This window comes from Brachyhypopomus gauderio, chromosome 5 (assembly GCF_052324685.1).
Source record: "Brachyhypopomus gauderio isolate BG-103 chromosome 5, BGAUD_0.2, whole genome shotgun sequence".
Classification (NCBI taxonomy): domain Eukaryota; kingdom Metazoa; phylum Chordata; class Actinopteri; order Gymnotiformes; family Hypopomidae; genus Brachyhypopomus; species Brachyhypopomus gauderio.
Window position 1 is genome coordinate 35854274 of NC_135215.1, and position 26867 is coordinate 35881140.

The following is a 26867-nucleotide window of genomic DNA, read 5'->3' on the forward strand; positions in this document are numbered from 1 at the left end:
CCTAATGAACAAACCACCCCTGGTCACTTTCGTGCTGCTTACATGCTACTCACACGCCAAACAGGGACCGCACTGTTTTCTTTAGCAGAAAGATACGCCTCCCAATGACCTCTGATATGTTTTGTGATTGGCCAGATGCAGACCGATTAGCTCTGAGTTTGTTTGCTTTGCTGTCAGATGCATTCCTGACCCGAATTTCGACCTGAACCTGAATTTCAACCTGAACCGGAATTTCAACCTGAACCTGAATTGCGACCCGAACCTGAATTTCGACCTGAACCTGAATTTTTACTTCAATTTTTGCATACCTGAATGGATTTTACTTTTTTCAAGTAATAATGATTCAGGTTCTGGTGACATTAAAAAGCTCCATACATGGCCTGGTGGTTAGGGAACTGGTCTTGTGACCGGAGGGTCGTGAGTTCGATTCCCAGACCTGAGGCCATGAATGAGGTGCCCCTGAGCAAGGCCGTTAACCTTCAATTGCTCACTTATTGGCTGTTCGCCATAATCAACATTAACATAAAAAAAACTTGAAATAGATTTTGTTTGTTTGTCATGAATCCATCTCCTCCATGATTTCTGGGTAATCATTAAATTGAAGTTTGGAAGCTCTGAAATTTTCCACAGCTACCACCTCTACAAGGGTTTTCTTCTTTAAGAGTGTTCAATAAGCCATTTCACTCTTTCAGGAATTGAAAGGAATTCAGCTAACTGTGTACTGAATATTGTTCAAGGTTCTATTATATTTCTCATTTTTTCAAAAATATACATTAATACACAATGTAATATTTGAAATAAAATGAATCTACATTAAATAATAAAACTCACACAGTTGACAAGTAAAATAAATTTATTTTATTCATTCACAGAACATTTACATCATTTAACAAAAAACAACATGCAGATACAGATATAGTTTTACTAAAAATAAATAATGAGATCATTCTCTTTCTTTGGCTGATTTTCCAGTTCTTTAACAAATAGGTCCAACAATGATTAAATATCTTTAAATGCATCATTTTCATCCCTTTTAAAAAATATATCACGGCATCACAAGTGTGTGTAATCTATAGTGGAAGGACCAGAGTAAAGTTTTGTGCAAATAATGTAAAAAATTTGGATAGATATGTAGTGTTAAAAATCTTGTATATTGATGCAGCTTATACAGTGTCAGTCATCATTATCTTTTAGATGAAACCAGGCATACTCAGAGCCACAATATTCTAGCTCATATTGTGACAAACAAACCCACTGAACTTTGTGTGTGTTGTGGTGCAGTATTGTCTCAAAAAAATAAGCCAGCATACATATTGCAAATAAAAAAATGTCAAAGTTTTAAAACCTGTTTCTCTCACATGAAATATAAATAAAAACTAACAGATAAACTGACACACAGTTCTCCTTTTTATATTAAAATGAAATGGCATCAGAATTCACATCGAGTGTTGGGAGTGTTTAGTGGTGATAATTCCTACTGGTCTAGAGTATAGCAGACGTACGATGAGGAAGGACGGAGTCACTCATTGGCCTGTTCTCTGATTTGGGCGGTAATATGTTGCCTCTGCTCATAATGTCCTTTCAAATGCTTTACCTCTTGAGACAAGGTACTGTTCCATATCATCAGCACGGAGTCGTCATCTGGCATGAACGCACACATGCAGACAAAAGAAAGGAAAGACAAAGGCCTCTGAAACCTCCCAAATTCACATTCAAATTACAACATTAGCCCATAATGACCCACTGAAATGTTTTACCTGCCGTCTTATTTTGGCGTTGGTGCCTGCCTAACACCAGAATCACACTTCTTCTGTTTTGGGTGTCTGAAACAAAATAAACAAATAAGTCCATCCATCCATCTGCAACTGCTTAGACAGCCTCCCTTACACCAGGTGTCCAGCACCGGGTTCAGGGATTGATGACAGGTACCGACAACCTTATGGCCACAACTCCGGTCTGCCGCAGAACAAGGTCCACTCAGACTCCAGCTTCTCTCAGGATGTGGGAGTTAAAGATCGATGTTACAGGTCCCTCTGCCAGATGTTTCCAGCAACCCTCACCTGCCATCTGATCCAACTCACCACTAGATGGTGAGCAGTTGACTTGCTCAGCTCCTCCTTTACACGAGTGTCCAAAACACATAGACGAAAGTCCGACGACATGACTACAAAGTCGATCATCGAACCGCGACCGAGGGTGTCATGGTGCCCGGGGCACGTATGAACGCCTTCGTGTGGTGTTCGTCATGAACAGACTCTGACGAGCACTGTCCAATGACAGACCATCGGGTTCAGATAGGAGAGGCCGTTCCTCCCAGTCACGCCCCTCCAGGTCCCACATGAGCACTGATTCCCCCAGCACAACAATGGAATCCCCAGAAGGGACACCAAGAAGGCCAAAAACTCCAGCCTCTCTTGATTGGTGTCAGAACCCAAACTGTGTGTCGAGGTGAGCCCAACTATATCTAGTTGGTGTCTCTCAGCCTCACACACCAGCTCAGGCTCCTTCCCAACCAGAGAGGTTACATTCCACGTCCCAAGAGCCAGATTCAGTAGCCGAGGATCAGAACACCAAGGCCTTCGCCCGATCCACAATGCACCAGACCCCTAGTGATGGGTCCATGGGAGAGTGATGTGTCTCCTTCGGGCTTTGCCTGGCCAGGTCCCATGGGTAAAGACCCGGCTACCAGGTGCCAAGGAGTCCCTCCCTCAGGCCTGGCTCAAGGGTGAGACCCTGGTAACCCTGAGTAAAAGTGGAGGCCAGGGTAATCTGGCAAGGGTATCTGAGTCCTGCTATTTACGGGGTTTTTATGTAAATAAATAAGTAAAGGTCTGAATCAGATCCCACTTAATTTCACATTGGTTTATGGAGCCCTGAAATAAAATTACTTCTAGTGAAAAAATATTTTTGAATGATAATAAACACACAGCATGCATGAGCAACTCACTTTTTTACATTTGACTTTTTCTATTTAGTTTTCTCACGTTACCTACAGTGAAGAGACATTACTCTAAGTGAATAGCAAGACGGGGACAGACCAGGGCACATACCTATGAGTGCGGGGGCAAAACTACGCACAGACTGGCAGCCAGGGCTGATGGACTGCAGGAGATGATGCGTGGGCAGGTCCACCAGCAGGATGTGTCCTGATCTGGTGCCGATCCACAGTGTGGTGTTCTGTTGCACTAGCAGGGCCTTCACACAGGATGACTCCGTCTCTCTGGACAGGTCAGAACTAGACACTTTAGCCTTTTGGCACTGGGAGTTTAAACTAAAGCACTGGAGATGTTCGTGCCCCATGTGTGTGTATGTGCGTCTTACCCGAGTAACTGCGCACAGTCAATGAAGTGGATCATCTTGCTGGTCTTCTTGTCCCACACTTCAACACTGTGTCCTCCACGTCTACTCAGGTACACGTGCTTCTCCACCACCAGACGGGAGATGGACGCCTCGCTGCTGGTCGCCCGTCGCTGACTTCTCCACAAACACAAAGAACAGGGGCACATGTACGACATCCCAGCACCTGGAGACAGACATGCTCATGAAGCCGAATGGGACGCTGTAAGATTACTGACTGATAGAGGTGGGTGGGCCGGGTGTCTATAGTCCTGGAGATGCTGTAGTCCACGGCGAGAGAGAGCACCTGGGTACCACAGCCAGCCCAGATGGTGCCGCGATCCTGCGCGTGGCCCGACGGAACCAGACACATCAGAGGTGTAGTCATGCTCCCAACCCGACAGACCGACACTGGACCACCGTCCGCACACTGGCGACAAAATGAAATATTTCATACAACTCAGCAAATATCTTATTACTTTAGGCATTTCTGCAGTGCCATATAATATATATCTTCACAAAAAAGAACACCGTAACCTTAAAGGCAAATTCTGAGGAACAGTCTAAACAATTACCTTTATGACTGAATCTTCATAAATGAAAAGCTTTCCATCTGCAGTTCCTACTAATAAGTACTTCTTTAAACAGCTAAGGAAAAAAAACACATACAATTTTATATCTTGTTTGCACAGTCTAAAATAACACATGCAACGGAGACGTGCATTTCATGTTAGATGTCCATGTTAACAGATGTAGTCCCGTACCTGCGTTGAGATGGTGTGTGGAAACACAGCGAGGTCACTGAATCCTTTACACTCTTTAGACAGTGCAAGACTGTGGCATTGATTGTATCCATAACAAGCAGCGACCCCAGCTGTGTTCCTGCAATTAACCAATCATGATTCTCCTCAGGAACTCTTACAGTCACAAGGCAAAGGACAGGACTTTCCTCGATCCTCTGAGAGAGAGAACAGCACACACCTCCGCTGTGAAAACGTACTGTGAAATATAATGCAAAGCAAGTGTAGCATTCATCTAACAGCATTACGACAATGCTGGAGCTCATTACCCAGGTGGAGTGTTTCTTCGTCTGGAGATCCACGCGTGTGACACATCCGTGTTTCTTACTGCTGCTACCGCCTCCCAGCCAGACCTGATTGGCTGTTCCCCCGAGATCATTTCCCCCAAGACCGCTGGCACCACAGGACACAGCAAAGCACTCGCAGGGCAGCCCGCAGAAAGTGAGTTCACTCATCAAACACAGCATCTCCCCCGTGTTCAAACGCTCAAACACCTAGAGAGTAGCGGATATACTGGTCAAACACCTAGAGAGTAGTGGAGATAACGGTCAAACACCTAGAGAGTAGCAGAGATAACGGTCAAACACCTAGAGAGTAGCTGAGATAACGGACAAACACCTAGGGAGTAGCGGAGATAACGGTCAAACACCTAGAGAGTAGCGGAGATAACGGACAAACACCTAGAGAGTAGCAGAGATAATGATCAAACACCTAGAGAGTAGCAGAGATAATGCTCAAACACCTAGAGAGTAGCGGAGATAACGGTCAAACACCTAGAGAGTAGCGGAGGTAACGGTCAAACACCTAGAGAGTAGCAGAGATAATGATCAAACACCTAGAGAGTAGCAGAGATAATGCTCAAACACCTAGAGAGTAGCAGAGATAACGGTCAAACACCTAGAGAGTAGCAGAGATAACGGTCAAACACCTAGAGAGTAGCGGAGATCCCCTCAAACCACATAGCCAGTCAGACACTGAACTTGGACGTGAGTTTTTCGCAGGGGTTTGAGGTTAGCTGGTGCATGGTGGCTTACTTTGGAAGATGTCGGCCTATCCTGTGGGTCCTCCCTCAGACAGTCTCTCATCAGGCTCTGAAACCTTGGCCATGGGGCACAGCCGTAGTGCTCCACTGGGTCTTATAGAGTAGTAACAAAAGAATCTCCCCTCATTAAAGCATACAGAACACAAATACGAGTTTCTTGAAGAACAAAAGGGCTGTTTACCAATCACTGCTCTTTTAGTCTAAGTTCTAGTACTACCAATATTTTTAATGTAATGTCCAAAATGACCAGTCACTGCCCTTGGTCAGTAACTTTACCTGGTAGTTTCCTTTGCACAACAATCTCATCAAACTCGCCGGGGAACTTCACGCCATCTGAGATTCTCTCTCCACAGGTCAGAAGATCGTACAGTAGCAGACCAAATGAATAAACATCCGCTTGGACATTATAGATCTCATTACCACGAGCGACCTCAGGCGCTCGGAAACCTGCCAAGAATTGAGAAATGGCTGACGCGCTTTATTTCTTGCATTTATGAAGTCTTCCATTTTACGCAGAAACATCCCTAAAGATCACACTGAATGAATGTACCGCTGTCATTGCTTGACAGTCAAATAATGTTATATAGTGTAGCCTGGTGGGCACAATATGTCTGTGCCAGGCAGGCAGCCTCATGATCATAGTACAATGTGTAAACATGGTCGCAGTTAGAGTGGGTAGTGCGAATGGATATTTATTTTATATTTAAAGCTGAAGGTCTTTATGACTGTAGATGCATCTGGCTAGGTTGTTCAGGTCCTCCACATCTTGTGAAATGCTACCTGGGGTGCCTTCAGAGCTCCTGACTCCCATACTGCAGCAGTACTGTGCGATGCCATAGTCAGTGATCTTTGCTATGATTTCAGAGTCGGCCTTCAGATTAAACAGCAGCACGTTATGGGGCTTCAGGTCCCGGTAGATTATCATACAAGAGTGCAAATATCTGAACGGAGGAGTACAGAGAGAGAGAGAGGGAGAGAGAGAGACTTGTAACAAAGCAAAAATGTGTCCAGTTCCTTCTTCCCAACCACAGGAACGTACATGTGCGTTTCTGTACCCGCTGCGTTCTGACCTGAGCCCGTCGGACACCTGCAGTGCGATCCTGTGCTGCAGCTTGCGGTTCAGACCACCGTTCTCATGCTGAAACAGCAAATCGAGAGACCCGCATGGTGCCAACTCCATCACCAGCAGGTAAGGCGAGCTCGCTGTAGCCAGCAGGCCAACCAGACTAGGGTGGTGCAGTCTGCCCAACACCACCAGTTCCTGCGGGATCAGAGAGGCACGTCTTAGCTACTGAGAGGTGTGAGGACGGCCGTCACACAGGGTGGCAGCCACATGTTATCCCAGTTTGATTCTCAAAGTTCAGAGATGTATTTGTCACCGACAGAACGAACGTGCATCTAAATTTCTTTCATTATGACTGAAAGAATAATTACAATACAAACACCCAGGACAAACAAATGAACAGCAGCTCAAAACGAAGGTTCATTTAGTCTGTATATATGTGAATTTACGGCATGAGGATCTAAAGAATTTATCTCACCTGTCTGACTAGTCTATGAACATAGAGCTCCGACACATGTTTGTTGAAAATCTTTACAGCAACATCTTCATTTTTATATGACGCCCGGTACACTGAGCCAAAGCCTCCATCTCCTGTAAGACAGAACACAGCATGAAGGAAGCGACCAAGCTGGTGTTCTCCTGTACACTCCACCCGTTCATCTGAAGTATCAACCATCGCTAACGATGTGCTGAGAGGGACCTGATCTCAACTGACCAAGCAGATACTCTTTGGAGAGCTCCAGCTCGAGCTCCTCGGGGTCCAGCATGGTACTGGGTGGCTGATCACTGAGGACCAGGTCTGGGCAGATCTGGGAGATGGGTATTGTACAGTGAGGGTCCTCTGGATTCACCAACAGACCATCTGAAAATCATTTTAAAAAAGTGAAATGCATTTAAAAACAGCACAAGGCACTGCCTTCCTTGTTTGTATGAAGTTATTTAGCTCTTATTTAGTTAGTGCAAATGTACGTAGATTATTAGTGTGGGGGGCGTGGCGTGAGGGGGCGTGGTGTGGGGGGCGTGGCACTGGTGACCTTTATCAACATGTCTGAGCAGCTCCTCCAGTTGCATCTTGCTCCAGTCTTGCGAGTCATCAAAGCTGTACAGCACCCACTTCTTCAACAACGTCTCCCCATCGCCATGGATATCGGTGGTGAGGAGACCAGGATACCACTCCTCCAGCAGAGAGTCAATATGATCAACCAGCTGGCCTAGCAGCACATGACCTACAGATCCAACACACAAGTTTGACCCACAATCAACACACACAGAGAGGTAACGGTGATGTCACGGTATAGCGACCAATCAAAATTCCCCATGACCCGTCAACAGCAGCTTCATTTGAATACCGTACCTTTGCGGGAGCACGGCACAGTGATCTTAACAAAGCTGGCAGGGTTGTTCATCTCGGAGGAGGCTTCTACTAGGCAGTAGGCCTCAGCAGACCAGTTCAAGTATACCCCCGTTCTCCAGTACACTTGGTTTGGCCTCACCGCTTTCTCTGAAGACAGACAAATATTCCGTTATGCTATAAAACAGCTGGTCTCCTCTCTCCAGCTGAGAGTTGATCAAAAACAAAGAGCTTTACCTCTCCCACACAGCAAGAAGGAGGAGAACTCCAGGAGTCGATTAATCTGCCTGGACCAGTAGCCCATGGGGAAATAAGGCATCTCATACACCCTCACGATGACCTCAGAGTTCTCACAGTGAGGAAGCTCAAAGTCGGGTCTCTTATCACACAAACTACACAAAAATAATGTGTTGTGTAAGATACTTTCTTGCAAAAAGAAACCAATAATTTCAACGTGATTCAAGTTTAAGTTGGTACAATTGATGCAGCAAATCCTCGTTTCAACACCTCCCTCTCTCCACTCCATTCCTGGTATCTCAGTGGTGTGAGTGGGTCTGTTCAGCAGTGCAGAGATACCTGCTGGGCACCAGAAACTCCTTGTCCCCAAACGGCAAGACAACCTGGAACTTCTCCAGCAGTTTGAAATACTGCATGTGGAGGTCCATTGGGAAACAGCGGCTGTCACTGAGGAACCTCTCCACCCGTGAACGCTGCACCACGCCTTTGGAACTCTCACACAGATGTGAGCTCCTCAGAATCTAGAAGCAAACAGCTTATAAGAATCACCCCTGGGCAAGTGTGGGCATGTACGCGATGCACACCGTGTGAAGTTCATGCTTTTGTATGCAACCTGTGAGATGATGTTGCACAGCCACTGTGGATAGATGAAGTACAAGTCTCGCAGTTGGAGTGCTGGGTCATCAAAATGTAAGAGGACCCCTGGGATTTTAAAACACACACACACACACACACACACACACACACACACACACACAATGTAAAATACTGAGAGTACTAGCTGCGATAATAAATAAAAGAAATCTGCAAAATAAAGAAAAAATACTGTTTTTTTTTTTTAAGTAAAAAATGAGGTCATCACAGAAAACAAAGGCTGGCCTAGCGATGGTGCCATCTCACCGGTCTCGCTGAGGAAGAGGATGGCGTGAGGAACTTCTCCCTCGTCCAACTGCAGCTGGCTCTCCAGGACGAGCTGCAGGAGGCGCTGGTGTCTGAGCACAGGGAACTCGGCCGGCACACGGGTCCTCTCTTGCAGGAGCCTACGCTCCAACTCCACGTAGCTGTCCGGAACCAACTGACCCATCACGGGCTGCCCCTGGATCTGACCACAGCAGGAACACACCATCAACATGAAACTTAAACTGCATCAATTAAGAGACATTGCGGGGGGAAAATTTTAATATTAAGTGAATATAAATGTCACAGCTGGCCTTTTCAGCCTTCTTAAAGGTCACTGAATGGAAAAGTGAATGGTGAGTGAAGAAATCTCCTGGCTCTTATTCTGGAAGTCACCTTAAAGCCCCGGGCCTCCCTAGCAATGGCCTTGCGTAGTTTGCTGATGGCGTCGGACTCCTCGCACGCACACAACATGTGGTTCTCTCGGATAGCTGGGAAACCTGGGCAGGACAGGACCTGCTCACGAAGCACACGCACACACTCCTGCACCGTGGCGTTCTCACACACGTCCAGGTGTGTGCCCACCAGGATCACAGGAGACACAGGGGCAAGTGCCTAGGTGTGGAAGAAAAGAGAGGATAACAACAAAGGGGTTAAGAGCAGAGAATCTGAGAGAATCCGGTCATCCTTAATGTCTTAAGCAGGAATATTATGTGTGGTTTCTCAGTAGCCTTCTGAAAGCACACACGGCTCACTTTGATGTTGAATAGCCAGGGTTTGAGATCATCCAGCTCTCCGATTCCCTTACTCGGGTCATACAGCACCAGGTAGAGGGCTTTGGAGCTCATAAAGTGGGCGTGCGAGTTGCTGTATTCCTCCCCACCTGCACAACCAAACACAGGCGGGTTAGAACATTCCAGCGCGTCCCATCTACTGCGAGGCTCGTTGACCCCGAGAGGCAGACCTGGGAAGTCCCAGACGTTCAGAACCATGCTCCTCTTGTCACGGTCCCGGACGGCCCAGTCCGTGATGCGGATTCCGGCGGAGGCCATGTTGGATTGGTGCTGGGATGGGCGTAGTTTCATCAGCTGCCGGATCAGCGTGGTCTTGCCACTACCCGGACTGCCCACCACCACCAGCTTCATCCGGAAATAAGGGACAGCCTTCTTCAGACGCTGCTGGAAATACCTAAACACGGGCAGGGCGACGAGATGTCAGACTTAATGTGGTAGATTTAAATAATCAAATCAAATCAAATAATCAAATCAAATCAAAAGGATTGTGTAAATGTTAATGTTTGTTCTGTGTTTGCGGTGGGTGATTAGGGGTGGGAATGTCTTTTTTCTATTGTGCAGCACTTTGTTTTAAACGTGCTATATAGATAAAATTTTACTTACTTACTTACTAAATATATTTGTATAGCGCTTTTCACAACATATGTTGTCACAAAGTGCTTTACAGGATTTACAAGGTTAACAATACTATGGGTCCAGAACCCTAATGATCAAGCCAAAGGTGACAGTGGCGAGGAAAAACTCCCTATGGTGGTGGGGATTAGGAAGAAACCTCGGGAGGACCAAGACTCAAGAGGGAACCCATCCTCCATTGGGCGGCCCGTTAACACACAAATTACACAAAAACAAATTATACAGACTAATACACAAGTTACAAACAAATCACACAATCAGACTAAGTGTAAGGTAACTAGAATGAAAGTTCTGGGTGTTGATATTGTCAATGTAAATACAGCACACAGAGGAATTGAGACCAGTTCTGACCTGACGATGTGTTTGGTCTTGTTACCAATGTGTTTGAGGTCTAGCTGCAGCTGTAGGCCATCTAGAGGCAGATCCCACAGCCGGCCCAGTCGGCCCAGCTCGTCGGGGAGAGAGCGCAAGCCCGCGTTTGCACTCACGTCCAGGGAGGTCAACTCCTCCAGTAGCCCGATCTGTGGAGGAAGCTAACGACAACGGCAAAACGCAGTGAGAGCTCCTCGTGTGAGACTGAGGTGATAGTGCAGTTTGTCCAGTGTGTCCAGGACTTCAAACCTCCACTACAGAATACCTGTATTTACAGCAGACACCAGAAAACTTAAGATGAACCGAGCGTTACCTCAGTGAGTTTATTGTCGCTCAGGTGCAGCTTTGTCAGCCGGGCCCACGTAGAGACTGAATCTCCAAGGTTGAGCACAGAGATCTGGTTGTGACTGAACATTAGTTCTCTCAGGTTGGCACTGGCCCATACAGGTGGACCAGGTAGAACAAAGACACTGTTTCTCTGCATGTCCACTGACCGCAAGCTAAATACAAGACACAAGAGATAGCCGCGAAATGGGGACATTCTGTTATGTAAAAAGAAACTATGAGGTTACAACATGATATATTTTAATTTACGGCTACTAATACTAATACTAATACTAATAGCTCAGTCATGGCCTGGTGGTTAGGGAACCGGTCTTGTGACCGGAGGGGTCGTGGGTTCGATTCCCAGACCTGAGGCCATGACTGAGGTGCCCCTGAGCAAGGCCCTTAACCCTCAATTGCTCACTTGTATAAAAATGAGATAAAAATGTAAGTCGCTCTGGATAAGGGCATCTGCCAAATGCCGTAAATGTAATACGATCAATATTACTTACTTTGGTAGTTTGACAATTGCTTCGGGAACACTTTTGAAATTGTTCTGAGATAATTTAAGTGTTGATATTTTTGATGGAAGGTACAACAAGTAACCTGTAAAAAGAACCCCACACACCAGACTTAAACAATGGTACGCCATAAGCTATAGATTACTTTAGCATTAAATATGCTTACTAAGGTTGTTGATAGATGCGTTGAATGTTTCTAGCTTGGAACAACCAGCCAAGAAGTCATAAGACATAATTGCGATTTCATTCTTAGAAACATCCAGCACCTTCAGCTCGGCCAGATTGAGAGGGAGTGAGAGCTCGGAGATTTTATTCCTATGGATTAAAAAGATAATGTAACAAAAGCAGTATAATGGTGTACTAACCCCTGTACTAGCAAAAGTCTTTACTATACATACACACTCAAGAGATGTGATACTTACAGTAGAAGAAAACACATGTTCATGCATCAAACATTCAATACTGTGTTTTCTCTCGTACCCCTCCAGTGAGAGCTCTTCAAGGCTGTCCATGGCTTTGTGCAGCTGGGACGGGAAGGCTGTGATGTCGTTGAATGACAGGTTAAGCTGGCGGAGAGCTGGGCAGCGCACGTGTGGGTCCAGAAAGAGCACCGGGCCGATGCGGTTCCGTGACACGCTGAGCACGCTCAGAGAGGGCAAGCTCAGGAGTTCAGCCGGAAGCGAGCGCAGATGGTTGCCCTGGAGGTCTAATCTAGTGAGCAGTCGCAAGCTCTAAAACACACGTCGCATTTTTAGAACCGGCGCCAAGATGCAGTTTAATGAAAACGCTTTAAATGAGTCACCGAGACGTCTCGGATCCCTGACTGGATCACACGTACCTCACAGAGTGTGTTGGGGAACTCCGATAGGCTGTTGCTGCTAAGATCGAGGCGTACGAGGTGCTCAAGGTGGTGCCGGACAGTATGGTCATCCAGGAAGCAGGACAGAGAATCCAGCTCATTGGCCGACAGGTCTAGCAGTCTGATGTAATCCCGGTCGACCATGGACAGCAGGCTACCTCTGGACGACCTATCTGAAAGGACTAGTCATGCAGATTTAATAGAAAGGATCAACACTGATATAGCACATCGTGAATTTTCATGTTAGTAATGGAGTTTCATCAGTGTAATTTACCTCGTTGAATCTGACCGTTCCTGTTAAATCTCTTTTTCAAGCACTGGTTGGGATGAGGCTCAGATTGGCTTCCCTATGAAGAGGTAATTGAGCATCTTAAATATTTTAAAAGTGCAAATGGTAGACGGACACGAGCCTGTAAACGTACTTCTGAAACGGCACGTCGTCTTTCTCCCTCCTGCCTCGTTTTGGCCCGCCCCCTCAATTCTTCTGGCGAATCACTGTAAAGCCTCAGCCCACGAGAAGGCCCATCACTTTCTAGCAAATGGGAGCATTTAAATGTCAGATAAAATGCAGCTGTGAGTTGGAAGTCACCGTTAACCACAGTGTAGGTGAAAACTGAAAACTCTTACCATCGCTCTCCAAGTCCTCAAAGGCGAATACCAGGCTGTCGTCTAGAGAGATGTGGGAGCGCTCGTCACTTTCCTCTTCAGAGAAGTATCCCGAGGTGTTTACATCCCCCTCAAGCTTGAGAAGCCCGAGCGAAGCCTTCTTCTTCTGCAGGGCTAGCATGTACCTCGCCAGGCGCTGGCCTTTCTCTGCATGCACACAAACGCACGTATACGGATTAGAAACAACCTGCACAAATCTGTAGTGCTGCACAGCAAATGCAGACATCACCTCCACAAAGTACACGCTAACTATAACGCTAATATAGTCATGGCGAGAACCATGTTGAGAAACACCAGATCAAACAACTGCTTAACTCACTGTTCTCCTGTTGGGCAGTAGGGGGCAGTCTGCGGTCAGAGAGGAGGGCACTGAGCCAGCTGGCCCTCATGTGCCCGAGTCGGAATCCCCCCAGACAGAGGGCGCTGTTGGCAGGGTCCAGACCCAGCCGAGCCAGGAGCAGCGTGACCAGGGGGCCGTCTCCCCTCCTGACACACGCACCCAGAGCCAAACGCAGCTGCTGTTCGTGGACTCCACAACTGACCAGCATCTCCACCAGAGCTACTGGACCACCACGTTCACAAACCTGCAAGAACACGCAAACACACACACACAGTCACACAGGCATTACTGTGCATGAATTAGTAACGTACAACACACATGCATACATAAGCCTTCCAATGCTTCGCCCCATAAGCTTTGGCAAAGCTTTGCTTTCTTTCTCCCAATGCTTAAATCACATCAGTTAAACGTTCCAGTGTAAAGTCACCTGGTATATGAGGGAGTCAGTCTTGGTTTTCTTATTGACATCAGCACCCAGCTGGATGAGACACTGAGCCAAGACCACGTCCCCCTCCTCACACGCCAGCTCCAGCAGTCTGTAGCGGATCTCAGCGTCCACCGCCATTTTCCACAGACACAAGCAGCTCAGCTTCTGCAGCTAAGAGGCAGCGAGAGGCAGTGAGAGGCAGTGAGAGGCAGCGAGAGGCAGCGAGAGGCAGCAAGAGGCAGCGAGAGGCAGTGAGAGGCAGCGAGAGGCCACAGGGTCGTTTCTCAAAACGTTCTTTAAGAATGAAGGTTACTGCTGGTAGGATAAAATACATTTACACACATTTATGTTACTGTGAAATAACTCTTATATTGTTCTTACACACTAACATACATTCTCTCTCTCTCTCTCTCTCACACACACACACACACACACACACACACACACACACACACACACACACACACACACACACACACACACACAGGCAAACACCCACTGGATTGTATCTCTGATCACACGAGGTCTCCTTCAGCTGTTGGAAGATCTCCTTCTGGAAGCCCTCCTTCTCCAGTTCTGCAGCTGTGCCCGAGCAGGTGTCCAGCAGTTTCCATATCACCTGGAAGCTCTACATAACATGTGGTCAGAAACATCACGCAGATGAATGTATCTCGGGCCTCTGGCCTTCAGCGTGAGCAGGCAGAGACGTGCCTGCTCTCCGGAAGGTTCTGGAAGGCACTGGTGTGACCCACCTTCAGGAGCACTGATCCATCCTCCTTATGTTGCCTCACACAGGAGACCAGTACAGAGGCCAGCACAGGCACCATCATGTGCGACAGCTTCTTCTTAGAGATGAGATGAAACAGGAGGCTTAGACCCCAGTTGTGAATCTCTACAGATAACAAAGCGGAGGATTTCAGAGGTGGCTCTGACAGGGAACACAGATCTTTGTCTAATGTTTCAGATTATCCGAGTATCTGAGTATGTTCTGTGAAACTCTGCAAGTTACTAAAGCCCCCTTCAGATTTAATAAAATTTGTCTTCAAATTGATCCCATTTTGAATGAAAAGCACTCACCATGGTTCTGAGGAAACATCTGTAGTGTGTGTAGAACTGTGTCTATCGCCCCCTGTTGGCACATTAGGTCAACTGCTCCAGAACAGTCGGACAGTACAGAGAGGACATTGAGTCCACATTCCTGAATGTCCACACTGCTAATGAACTGCATGTGTGCATACACACAGACACACACACACACACACACACACACACACACACACACAAAAGTTTATACACGAGAGAAATGTCAGCTGTTGTGTGTGCAGCTGTTGTGTCCTGTAGCAGATGACACTGTGTAACATTTGGGACTGCTGACGTCACTAGCATGTGGCCCTCACCCTGTTCAAGGCCTCCAGGTAGACGGTATGAGCTTTCTCTACCACACACTGGTTCTTCAGCACACGGAGACAGACATCTGAAGCGTCTGGGTCTGCCACAGACACCCCGTGCTCCCTCAGCCTGCGGTCTGCCCACATCAACGCATAAAACACTCATTAAGGTTCCCCACGTGCCTTCATCCAGCGTGCCCCACGGGTGGAGCTCTTACCTGGGTTGAGGAGCTCCAGGCTGGCCCTCAGACCAACCAGCTGAACCCCAGGCTCAAAGTTGTGGTCCTTCATAGCCACAAGGATGCGTCCCAGGGCCATGGCACTTTCTTCCAGGCCCAACCTCCTGCTGGCAACAGAGGAGGAGGAGGAGGAAGAGGGGCACGGTGGTGAGGCATGACACAGCAGGAGACTGCAGACGTGGGGACATGTGTCAGGAGGAGAGTGAGCACATACCCCCCCTGGAAGAGCACGTGGAGGAGACAGCAGGCACTCTCACACACCTCACTGGACCCGGCGTGTCTCTTCATCAGCTCCATAATGTTGTGGTGGATGCCGTTGGACAACAGCAGAGACCTCATCTTATCTGCACGCACACAAAAGTGTTACATTAGCAACGCTACACAAACAGTCTCCAAGCACAAACACATTACAATTACACAAAATTAGATTTACTAGAATATCTTTATTACATGATTATATTCCCCAGAAGATAAAGTGTCTAAGAATTCCTGGAATTTTCTCTGATGTTGTTCATGTAAAATGTAATAATCAGTGTATTACATCAGCAATATGAATGACGTTTAAATATCTGGCTTGGACCAATGATATCAGTGCAGGCGGAAAAGCAACGTACTGTGTCGGCGTATGAGTGTGACTAAAGTAGACGCAGCGGCCCGAAATACACCAACGTTCAGAGAGTGCAAGAGCATGACTGCCATTATCTGAGTGTGTATCGGAGGCCTAAGACACACACACACACACAGAGAGAGAGAGAGAGAGAGAGAGAGATATGTATTATTGAAATTGCAAAAGGAAAACACCACTGCTTAAGTAAAATAGAAGTATTTTGTTTTTCTAAGCAACTTCACAAGCGCTGTGTTTCCGAGCATGTAATGTGAATGAACCTTCCCCGAGGCTCCACGTAGATCTGTGTTTGTGCGCTGCCATAGAGCAGCAAGCTGTTCAGGGCCCTGCATGCAGCCTCCTGCAAGACAGCACAGACACGCAGTCGAAAAATAACGCCTTCTCAAGCATACAGCATTTATAGAGTCTGCTCAGAGCACGGCACCTGCCCATACTGTGTACCTGCACTTCGGCGTCCTCCGTGTGTCTCTCCAGGGCTGTGCAGCAGGCCTCTCGCCACACCAACCCTCCCTCCATGCCACCGCCATGCCCATCTTCCTCCATCCTGCCATCCTCATCCTCACTGCTTTCCCTTACAATGCATTTGTTCTCCACAATTGTCTTTGCTGTCAGATTGGACAGGGTCAAGCGATCAGTTTTGTCAATGCACTTGAGTCAAGAACTTAAAAGTATGTTTTGATAGCTTAATAGTGCGTAAATGGGTTATAAGCTTTTACTAATAACGTAAACATTAAAAAATTGCACTTGGATGTATGAGTATTCGTAAACAATGAAACCCATAAACCCATACACTCTTCTGGGACGCTGCAGACTCACTAAGCTGTGCGAGGCAGGACAGGGCGGCTGCCTGAAGACGGGCATTGTCCGGATACGAGAGACACGCCTTCACAGCCACTCTGTGTACGTCGTTTAGCACCAGGATATTAAAATAACTCTCTGTGGGACAGAAATTTATAGATACAATTGAAGAAGTCTTCTGATACAAACAATCATTTTAAAAAATTACTTTTGACTGAAATGAATTACAATCGGAGTGATGCTATTTTACCCCACAGAACCAGTTCTACCTGTGTGACATGACCTTTGACCTGTGCCCACCTGTGGTGAACTCTTTCAGCAGGCAGCACGCCAGCTCCTGGACAGCCTCGGAGTGAGAGCACGCGTCCGCCGCCTGGCACAGAAGGCTGTAGCACCTCTCAGTCTTGGACATCAGAATCTCAACATTGCTTGCTAAGATCCAAACATGCACAATCACATTCGGTTTGTCATCCTGTGCACCCACTGCCCCATCCCCAAATCCACCATCGTTTAATACGCCTGAATGAATGTGATTTGCAGAATTAGATAAAGATGTTTGAAGTGGAACAAATCCATCTGAATAGATGTTAGAGTTTCATAGCTTGGGGGTATTCCAAGCCTAAATGCACTAACTCGGTTATTACATTCTGATGCGTTGTTTGCCCCATTCACTACGGCCCTGTGCTCAAAGTTAAAAAAAAATAATTATTCCCAAAATGCATCTCATTTCTTGTTATTTCTTGTCAGTATCAACAGTATTATTTCTTGTTGAAAATGAGGTACAAACAAATTGACAGTGTGGTATCTGAACAGAAGGATGGTTTGACTTACCTGGCCCAGCCAGTAGTATGAGGACACGCAATGCAGACAACACAACATTCTCACGGTCCTTGAATCTACTGAGCGCACCAAGAACAGCAAGATGGTCCTTCCTCTCAATAAACTCCAGCAGGTGCACTTCTGCTATTGGAGAGCACAGAAACACGAGAGAGCAAAACAAAAGTGTGTGACGCTATAAAAAAATCAAATAAAATCAGCAACTTTCCCTCTTTTTAAACTTTCAGTTGCTTCTGGATCATGTATATAAGCCGGGCCAGATATCCAGGAGGGTGCAGTAAAACAGCTTCAAGTCACAATCTGCAGTGCTAATGAATGACTGAACACCCCGACGCCACAGACAGTGACTGGATACAGAACTCTCGTTTCTCTCACCTCTCTCCAACAGTGGATGGAGGGCTGCACAACTGTGGAGCTGCACCTCCTCACTGTGGGGAAACCTGTTCATGGCCTCCACCACCAGCTCAAACACATCCACCTCCTCCTCCTCCAGGACCAGAACCACCATCTCATCTGCCACACCATGCAAAGACAAACCAGACTAAACTCTAATCTAACACATGGGCAGTAGATCCATTTAAGCTTAAACTGCATGCTGCATACAGCGTGCTCTCTATGCATTTAACATTTTAAATGTGAGTCATACACAAGGTGTATCTCAATCCAGGGGCTGCAGCCTACGTAGACCGCGTAGACCGCAGCCCACGGTGGCCACACACTTCGAAGGCCCGGTAGGCTGCATCTCACGGCTGTTAAATGAGACAGTCTAGTCTTCGCAAGACGTATGTTTGCGTGACTACGCTCTGCCCCGTTACATACGTGTTAACAAGCTGTCCGACAAATATCACATCACCCACAAATGCCTAAAAGAAAATGCGTTGAACATGTATTCACATGTTTGGCGGGAAGTATAACTTCATAACAAAATTCAATGTATTTTTATAAATGTTACTCTTTAGTAAATACTCAAAGCACAGGTTTACCTGCAATATCATTAATAACTGGCATGTTATTTAGCATCTCATTGCAGTATAAATGTCCATATTAAAAAAATACCGACATTTAAAAACGAATTCTTCGGCCCGTACACTAGACTCCGCCTGTTTATTGTTCATAGAGCAATGAATCCTGGGATATGGTGGGACGCGAAGGATACTCAGATGCATCCTTCATTTTCGGGGTTTTGAAGGCTACATTCGTCGGCCGCATAAGAAGGAGTCCACGAATTGGGACAGCCTCGTCGCGGCGCAGTGATGTAACCGGCCTACAAATGCGCACTTCGTGGGCTGCAGCCCCTGAATTGAGATACACCCACAGTCTTGCAGGAGCAGACTCTTTATAATAGTTATAACCCAGTGTGAGTGCTGCTATGCTATGAATGTTCAGTTAAAGGGGCTGATGGGAACAGGCTTACCTGACTTCAGCAGCATGGACAGAGCTTGCAGTGCTACTGTTAACACCTTAGAGTCCTTACGATGCAGGGACAGCACTTTCAGAATCTGCCTATTAAAGTAAACACGTTTGCACATGCACACACACAGAGAGACACACACAGACACACAGAGACACACACACATGCATGCATGCGCAATCACAGCTTCAAATAAATGGCAAACTTTAAAGATTTATTTAGGCTAACTGTTATTTTCCCATATTGTGAGACATTGTTTTTACCTTGTCATTCAACCGTGAGCTCAAATCTCAAATCTCAACGTTTAAAAGAAGCAATGGAGGACATTTGTTTTCATACACAAAGTGATACAGAGTGAAGTCCACCACAGAGATGAATGTAAACAGTTGTATCAGTTGTACTGATGTAAGAGAGGCAAGTTATGCTTCACTAAGGTGTTAGCGCTGCTTTCACTTGCAGTTTCATGCTACGGGTATTGTCACATTGCAAGGACGCCCTCACACACTTACTGGTGCACCCCTAAAACTTCCCAGCCTTTCCCAGCTCCCAGTGGCTTGACCAGCTTGTCCAGTGTGCCAGGACAGATCTCCATCAGACGACACAGTAAGGACCATCCCACCTGAATGAATGTCTCAGTGGATCATTGTGTAAATGTGATTATATATTTCTATAATACATGTTAAATAAATGAATACAGATTTATGAGGAAAGTTAACCTGGTGAACTTTACTGCTGATGTAAGATGACAGGACCAGCATCAACGGTTCATGGACGGATTTGCCTTCAAACAGCTCTGCAGCTGAATCCAAAGGAGAGAAGCTTTTATCTCCAGAAACATCTCAGATCTCAAACATAGCTCTGGTCGCGTACAATTGTTTGAGTGTGAGTAAAAAAAGCTCTTATATGCGAGATGTAAACTAGGTTTTCACACGAAGCCTTATAAATCACAGCCTGTGTAGTAACCCTGAGATCTTACCGCAGTGTGTGTGTGTGAGGGAACACAGATCCTGGATGATCTGGACCACGGTGCCCGGCTGCTTCCCTTCTTCTAGGTTCTTCAGGCGCACCAACAGCTTTTTGAGCTTTTCCTCCAGATCCTCCATGGTATTGGCACACGTCTGTCTTACAGGTGACATGAGATATAAATCACCTCTCAAATCCGCGGAGATGTTGTTGAGACATTAACCGCAGTTTGTTTCACAACACACCTGAGAACTTCACAAAACCAGCGCCAGGGAGAGATGCGGTTCCTAACCCCGCCAGCAGTCTGCAAACAGACCTAAATATTCAGATAGTTCCCTAATAGTGTCCCTGTACACACGGAGAGATCTTCCCTTTTATCGAGCCTTCACCCTCCACCGGCCCACAGACTAGTGCAGCCCACAGTCATATGACTCCTGTAGGCAACTTCACACAGGAAGTAGCGCCGCTGCACAGGACCAGGACCTCCAGGTCCAAAACGACGTCTTTCTGGTGTTTTCTCTGAAAGGTAAGTTAGACCTACTCCTCAAAAAGACAGATTGGACACTCCGACGACTTCGACGTTTTATGAACTAACGTGTTATCGCGTTTCTGGTCGGGTTTCGGCTGTCCGAGCGTCTGTGGTTCGCAGCACAGACACAGATCCTAAACTCAGCTGGAGATGATCGTATCAGTATTTTAAAGGACTAGTATGTGTTCATCTAAATCTGGCGTGAATAAAGTCTGGCATTGTTCACTATATTTGTGTGTGAGCTGGCTCGCACTTTGTGTGTGTGTGTGTGTGTGTGTGTGTGTGTGTGTGTGTGTGTGTGTGTGTGTGTGTGTGTATGCGTGTGTGTGTGAATGCATGTGTGTATATGTGTGTGTGTGTGTGTGTTAAATGTGAGTAGAATATGTAGTTTCACATTTTAAATGTAATTCTTCGTTCTTTAAATTGGACACACCACATTTTAAATATGGACAGTAGGCAGATACGTGCCTGTGTTTGGGGAGAAACACCTCCACCTCACACACACGCCCCACTGGGGACCACATGGTCTTTACTGGGGTGACGGGGTGACCATTCAGCCAGAGTTGACGCCTCTTCTTTGCTTTATTAGTTAATCAAATATACCTCATGCAGAGCAAACTGGGCCATGATGCAACGAAGTGACGAAATGTCGTCCTGTTGATTTAGTGAAATGTTTAAACAAGTGTGTCCTGTGGTTTAGATGAGGATGGTTCTGAGCTGCGGACCATGGACAAGGTGATCGGGGACAGGGCAAATCTGGAGGACGAGCGGAGTCTGATTAGGGCGCCGACCAACATCAGCACCAACAAACGAACTGATGCAGCATCTTCGGAGGAGAGCGCCGGGGGTCCAAACACGGCCATCCAAACGGGCTCGTCTACGTTTGTTTACGTGCTTGCTGTGTTCTCGGCGTTGGGCGGCTTCCTCTTCGGCTATGACACCGGGGTGGTGTCTGGAGCCATGCTGTTGCTCAAAAAAGAGATGAACCTGAACGCTCTCTGGCAGGAGCTGCTGGTCTCCAGTACCGTCGGTGCCGCTGCGTTTTCCTCCTTGGCGGGCGGCTACCTGAACGGAACGTTCGGCCGGAAAGCGTGCATCTTGCTGGCTAGTTGCATTTTTTCAGGAGGGGGGATCATTTTAAGTGCGGCCCCGAATAAAGAGGTCCTTCTTGTAGGAAGACTTACCGTTGGTCTTGGGATAGGTAAGCATGCACGGTTCATGTCACGGTTGTGTTTTGTACAGTCTTCAACACTACTTATTTGTATAAAATATGATGACACTTGGCGTTGCAACGGATTGAGTCACAGTAAAAGATTCACTTAACATGTAGTCTATATTTCCCACAGGTATAGCATCCATGACCGTGCCAGTGTACATCGCTGAGGTTTCTCCCCCTCACCTCAGGGGTCAGCTTGTCACCATAAACACCCTCTTCATCACCGGTGGTCAGTTCATAGCCAGTGTGGTTGATGGGGCCTTCAGTTATTTGAGCCATGTTGGCTGGAGGTATGAAAAAGAGAAACGTATTTTGCTTCATAGAAACTTTAGAGAACGTTGAAGAGAATACTTCAGAGGCGCTTGACAATGTGCTTTAAATGGCAGGAGACCAAGGGTGAGATGGAAAAAACAACTTGAGTCAGAGAAGTGTTGTGTATTTATATTAGGTTGATTAAACACACAAAAGGTGATCCCGTATGGTGTGGGTGTGTGTGTGTGTGTGTGTGTGTGTGTGTGTGTGTGTGTGTGTGTGTGTGTGTGTGTGTGTGTGGGTGTGTGTGTGTGTTTACTAGGTACATGCTGGGGCTGTCAGTGGTTCCTGCTGTGCTACAGTTCCTGGGGTTCCTCTTCCTGCCTGAGAGCCCTCGCTGGCTCCTGCAGAAAGGCCGAGCTCAGCAGGCCCGCCGTGTGCTCGTGAAGATCCGGGCCACAGAGAACGTGGAGGAGGAGTATGACAGCATCAAGAGGATCATAGAGGAAGAGGAGAAGGAGGCCAGAGGTGAGCTCCTCTTATCAGGACTTCATAGTTCACCTACAAAACTGGAAACAAGAATCCTAGAGGCCTGCAGAACCCTGTCTGGTTTGGCAGCACTCGGAGCTGAGGAGCACATCTAGAATATACAGCCTTCATTTGTACAGAGTTACTGGACACAGCCTGATGATGTGTTTAACAGTGTTTTGCTTTTCGTTGCCGTCTTGTCAGGGGGTCCCGTCCTGTGGCGTATCCTCACCTCTGGCCCTGCGAGGAGAGCCCTCTTTGTTGGCTGTGGCCTACAGATGTTCCAGCAGCTCTCAGGGATTAACACTGTAATGTAAGACATTTATTGACCGTACACACTGACCGTGTGGGCAACCAGTTTGCAATAGTAAAAGGGCTGTCTGCTCATTGTTGCTGCTTAAAACAAAATTGCTACAAAAAAGTATGAGCCCAGTCATCTGGTGTGGGTGTTTGTTAGGTAGAAATGAAACAAAAGTGAAGTATAACTGATGAAGCATATAAACTGGTGACATAGTTTAAACACGTTTGCAGATATCAGAACGCATTGGTTTCACCGTGTTATTCTAATTTATTATTCACTGCCCCTTTTAATCTTCTCGATGTGTACACGCCTACTCGTGAAACTGTGGTAAGTTTCTCTTTATACATCCTTAGGTATTACAGCGCCACCATTTTGCAGATGTCAGGAGTGAGAGATGACAAGATGGCCATCTGGCTGTCTGCTGTCACAGCATTTACCAACTTTCTGTTCACTCTGATGGGGGTTTGGCTGGTGGAACGCGTGGGCAGGAGAAAGCTGACTCTGGGCAGTATCATCGGTGAGAATCCCAGTGGAAACATTCATAAACATGTATTAGTGATTGTATGGGCCCGTGATTGTACGTATCCTGATTTTCTCAGGCACTAGTGGCAGCTTGTTTGTTTTGGCGGTGGGATTCCTGCTGTCGGCCCAGGGCTCTCCTCCAGTGACCTTTCACCCTAGTGCTCCAACTTCCCTTAATTCAACCTGCACACACTATGGGTGAGGGAGACCGACTTTACACTGGATATATACAAATATTTGCACCCCTGTAAACCGGCAGGTTATGATGTTAAAAAGAAAAAAATAATCTTTAAATGTGAAATTAAAAGCTAAAGTGAAAAACAACTGTGTAGAGTACAAACCCAGCTGCCATATGGTGAAGATAATTGTACGATGAGAGGGAATTGGCTACAATTAAAAATAAAATAATGAACATGGGTGTGTGGGATTGGTCCTGCTTACATACGTATAGCCATATTCATAATTAACCAATCACATTATACAACAGCAGTACATGCCTACTGACAATCTTGGTGATTTTGCATTTTTTTCCACTTTAAACTTTTTTAAATATTCAAAGTGGAAAATAAGCTATGATATGAATAATCTTGGTTTAATGTTTTTACATAAAAATGCTATTTTTGCAGGGGTGTTTTTTACATTTTATTTGCAATATTTTGTTGGATCCAGCTTCATATATTTATCATTTTTAGGGATGTCTTGGTTTTCTAAATTTCCTAGTTCATTGTTGTGAAAGGAATGTGTTGTGATACTTGTTCCTAGGTTTTGTGAAAACTGTATGCTGGATCCAAACTGTGGCTTCTGTTACAATGAAAATGCCTCTGTCATACTGAACTCGTCTTGTGAACGTGTTGACCCAGCAAACACTGAGGAGGCAGTCAGTGGAAGGTATGGGTGTTTTTACTTTATATGTTTTTCCTTTTGCCACGATGTACAACATAATTTTATTGGGGTTTTTTTTGGTTGGTTGGTTGGTTTTTAATCCAGCAAGGCACATTTTCCCTCCTTAATGTTATTATTTGTTTTATTGGTGGTTTCGATTTCTCTTAGCATGTATTCGATTGCCTGATGTACGTTTCCTCCAGGTGCTCTAACGCTACTCAAGAAAACCCTGATGTTTTCTGGGCTTATAACTACTGCCCGACCCCGTACTCATGGGTAGTGTTGCTGGGTCTGATCCTTTACCTGGCCTTCTTTGCTCCAGGTGAGAGCAGCCCCACCTTACACACCTTACCTTTAAACAAATGCAACATGCTAACATGCTACCAACATGCTGAGTAGTTATGATGGTGGAGCTGGGGGTGATGGGTAGAAACAGTTGTTCTGTTTTCACACTTAAGCATGCATGTACGTGCACACGTGTCTGTGTATGTGTGCCTGCAGGGATGGGGCCGATGCCGTGGACCGTGAACTCTGAGATCTATCCGCTGTGGGCCCGGAGCACAGGCAATGCGTGTTCTGCAGGAGTCAACTGGATCTGCAATGTTCTCGTATCTCTGACGTTCCTCCACGTGGCCCAGTACCTCACATACTATGGTGCCAGTCTCCACCAGTACCGTTACATACAGATGACTGTTCTTGCAGAGGGCTGCTGATGTCCTTTAAACCATTTAATATGTGATTGCGTGTGTGTGTGTGTGTGTGTGTGTGTGTGTGTGTGTTTTACCTTTCTCTAGGTGCGTTCTTCCTGTACTCTGGCTTGGCTTTGCTGGGCTTCTTCTTCGTGCTCGGATGTCTGCCGGAGACCAAGGGCCTAGTGTTGGAGGACATGGAGACTCTGTTTAGCAGACGACTCTGCACCTGCGACTCCTTTGAAGGCCAAAAAGTGCATTATGTCCGGGTAAAAGGGGACAATCATTTCTCTGATGAAGAATTCTCAAATGGGGAGTAGAGTTTAGAAAGACCCCCCGTTCTTTTTCTCTCTGTGAATGAATTGGTGATATGGGGATCTTCATTTTCACATCGTTGGTGATGGAGTTTCCAGCATTCCAGAGAATACGTGATACAGTTGACCAAGAATTGTAGGCAAATGAACTTTGAATAGTCTTGTAGAAAACATGAAGAAAAATCATGACATATTTAGCATTGTCAGCATTATTGTCGTACATCTTGGATACATTCATTTGACTGAATTTCGATTAACGGACATCAAAAGCTGTGTCACTATAAGTGAATGACCAACAGATTTCAACAGTGACCCAATCTAGTGTGTACTCTGGAATGTGGGGCCATGTGTTGGGAATCTGGAACGTGCGTCTTGTCTAGGGCAGCAGCTATTTCCAGAACCTTCTTTAACATGATTAAGATGTGCTTTGTGTGTCCATCCGGGTTTCTGAAGTGTGTGGGTACTGGTGAGGGGTCACGGACCATATTTAAATTATTTGAGATACTTAAGAACTGATTCTTGACACATTTCTCAGTTGACTAAATGTGGCAGTCTATAATGTTCTAGCCTCATTTGGAACTGGAAAAGTCGAATTATGGGACATTGGAAGCAGATGACAGAATTTCTTACATATCAGTGAGTATTAAATATTAGGGTTTCTAAATTTTGCACTGTTCTCTGCAGTGAACAGTGTGTGTGTGTGTGTGTGTGTGTTTGTGTAAGGGGGGGGGGGGGGGGGTAGTAACTCAAAAGTGATTTTTCCTCCCTTCACTTTTCTACTGCTACAGCTGCAATAGTGATTCAGACATACCTGAATACCTGGACAACAACGTTGGGAGCAAATGACAACAAATTGCTTTTCAAGAACAATACTTTAAGTACAAAATTAAGCTGAGGGACTTGTCACTAATTTTTATTAATCATGGCAACATTTCTACTTAATTAAAAATATATATTTGTACCCCTGTAAATCATCATTTTCCTTACGAACATGGGTAATGGTGGCTGTCCTTTGGCGTTCTATTTTTATTTTTACAGATTTTTAAAAGGTTTTTTAGATGCACTATTATCAGTGATTGAAATTTTTTTTTTGCCTTTAGCTATTCCAGAATCTATATATAAATATGTCTTTATATTTAAGACTTTTATAGACTCTTTATAATAAGACTTTTATATTTTTTCAATGTTTGACTTTTTCCTGAATAAAATTCAGATAAATTAAATGTCAGAGAATGCATAAATACTTATTGTTTTAGGTGTACACAAAAGACCCGGTCTAAGCACATGACTGCTGAAGCCTTTGAAACGTTTTCCCCATACAGAGCAACCTGTGACCTCAGTAAAACTGAACCTACACAGTCCACACCAGAGATTTATGATGGTAATAAGCTTGCACCAGATCTGTGTAAATACAACATTTAGTGTATTGCCTGCCTATGACCTCACACTTGCACTTTCTACTGGCTACAGCGACAGTCTAAAACTTTCTATAGTCACAGGTTGATTCATATCACAGTCAGATGCCCCTCAGAATAATGCTGCCTGTAATGTAACCTGAGATGTTGTAACTTGAAACTGCCATTTGGAAGACAGTCAAACGCCTCTTCATTGGGAGCGCTACTATCTTTGTAAAGCACTTTGGATGCTGGTAATTAACATATAATGGGGAAAAATCACCGGTAAATTATTCAATTCATACGGAAGAGGATTA

General features: G+C 45.9%; 2 protein-coding genes across 8 annotated transcripts; one reads left to right on the plus strand and one right to left on the minus strand.

The window, feature by feature from the left end:
- Positions 1–849: 849 nt before the first annotated feature.
- Positions 850–20096, minus strand: lrrk2 (leucine-rich repeat kinase 2). Of its 5 annotated transcripts, none has more exons than XM_077007562.1 (51): positions 19937–20096; positions 19677–19759; positions 19470–19579; positions 18964–19052; positions 17925–18062; positions 17544–17672; positions 17013–17144; positions 16731–16850; positions 16356–16519; positions 16175–16254; positions 15904–16010; positions 15504–15633; positions 15269–15396; positions 15060–15187; positions 14740–14884; positions 14415–14554; positions 14162–14290; positions 13663–13833; positions 13215–13479; positions 12857–13042; positions 12652–12761; positions 12504–12576; positions 12209–12411; positions 11851–12101; positions 11537–11685; positions 11362–11455; positions 10839–11025; positions 10505–10686; positions 9691–9914; positions 9482–9609; positions 9123–9341; positions 8730–8931; positions 8443–8531; positions 8169–8350; positions 7830–7984; positions 7596–7742; positions 7276–7467; positions 6957–7103; positions 6720–6832; positions 6249–6439; positions 5959–6119; positions 5455–5625; positions 5171–5271; positions 4406–4630; positions 4101–4294; positions 3912–3984; positions 3576–3766; positions 3322–3477; positions 3051–3220; positions 1758–1823; positions 850–1641 (listed from the first exon to the last, which is right to left on the minus strand). In XM_077007562.1, the coding sequence occupies exons 1-51, from the start codon at positions 20094–20096 to the stop codon at positions 1520–1522; spliced, it is 7602 nt and encodes a 2533-aa protein (XP_076863677.1). In that variant the 3' UTR covers positions 850–1519. The 5 variants fall into 5 exon arrangements, with proteins under 5 accessions (XP_076863677.1, XP_076863679.1, XP_076863676.1 ...); XM_077007564.1 differs by having other exon boundaries at positions 3322–3474; positions 15269–15393; positions 17544–17675; XM_077007561.1 differs by having other exon boundaries at positions 15269–15393; positions 17544–17675.
- A 203-nt stretch (positions 20097–20299) lies between these two features.
- On the plus strand, positions 20300–26384 carry slc2a13b (solute carrier family 2 member 13b). 3 transcript variants are annotated; one of them, XR_013131093.1, is made up of 14 exons: positions 20300–20449; positions 21153–21653; positions 21799–21958; positions 22243–22448; positions 22653–22761; positions 23103–23266; positions 23349–23469; positions 24034–24159; positions 24357–24475; positions 24655–24807; positions 24948–25111; positions 25724–25792; positions 25945–26012; positions 26076–26383. XR_013131093.1 is itself a non-coding variant. In XM_077007566.1 (13 exons), exons 2-13 carry the CDS (start codon positions 21179–21181, stop codon positions 25951–25953), a joined length of 1875 nt encoding a protein of 624 aa, XP_076863681.1. In that variant the 5' UTR covers positions 20300–20449; positions 21153–21178; the 3' UTR covers positions 25954–26383. The 3 variants fall into 3 exon arrangements, 2 of the variants coding, with proteins under 2 accessions (XP_076863681.1, XP_076863680.1); XM_077007566.1 differs by having other exon boundaries at positions 25945–26383; XM_077007565.1 differs by having other exon boundaries at positions 25724–26384.
- The last annotated feature ends 483 nt before the right edge of the window (positions 26385–26867 follow it).

Coding starts and splice junctions, on each gene's coding strand:
- lrrk2 (XM_077007562.1), bottom strand. CDS start 20,096: ATGTCACCTGTAAGACAGACGTGTGCCAATACCATGGAGGATCTGGAG. Junction 6,833..6,956: donor CTCCAAAGAGTATCTGCTTG/GTCAGTTGAGAT, acceptor TCTGTCTTACAG/GAGATGGAGGCTTTGGCTCA. Junction 4,295..4,405: donor CGAAGAAACACTCCACCTGG/GTAATGAGCTCC, acceptor TCTCTCTCTCAG/AGGATCGAGGAAAGTCCTGT.
- slc2a13b (XM_077007565.1), top strand. CDS start 21,179: ATGGACAAGGTGATCGGGGACAGGGCAAATCTGGAGGACGAGCGGAGT. Junction 24,160..24,356: donor GAGGAGGCAGTCAGTGGAAG/GTATGGGTGTTT, acceptor CGTTTCCTCCAG/GTGCTCTAACGCTACTCAAG. Junction 24,808..24,947: donor CCAGTACCTCACATACTATG/GTGCCAGTCTCC, acceptor ACCTTTCTCTAG/GTGCGTTCTTCCTGTACTCT.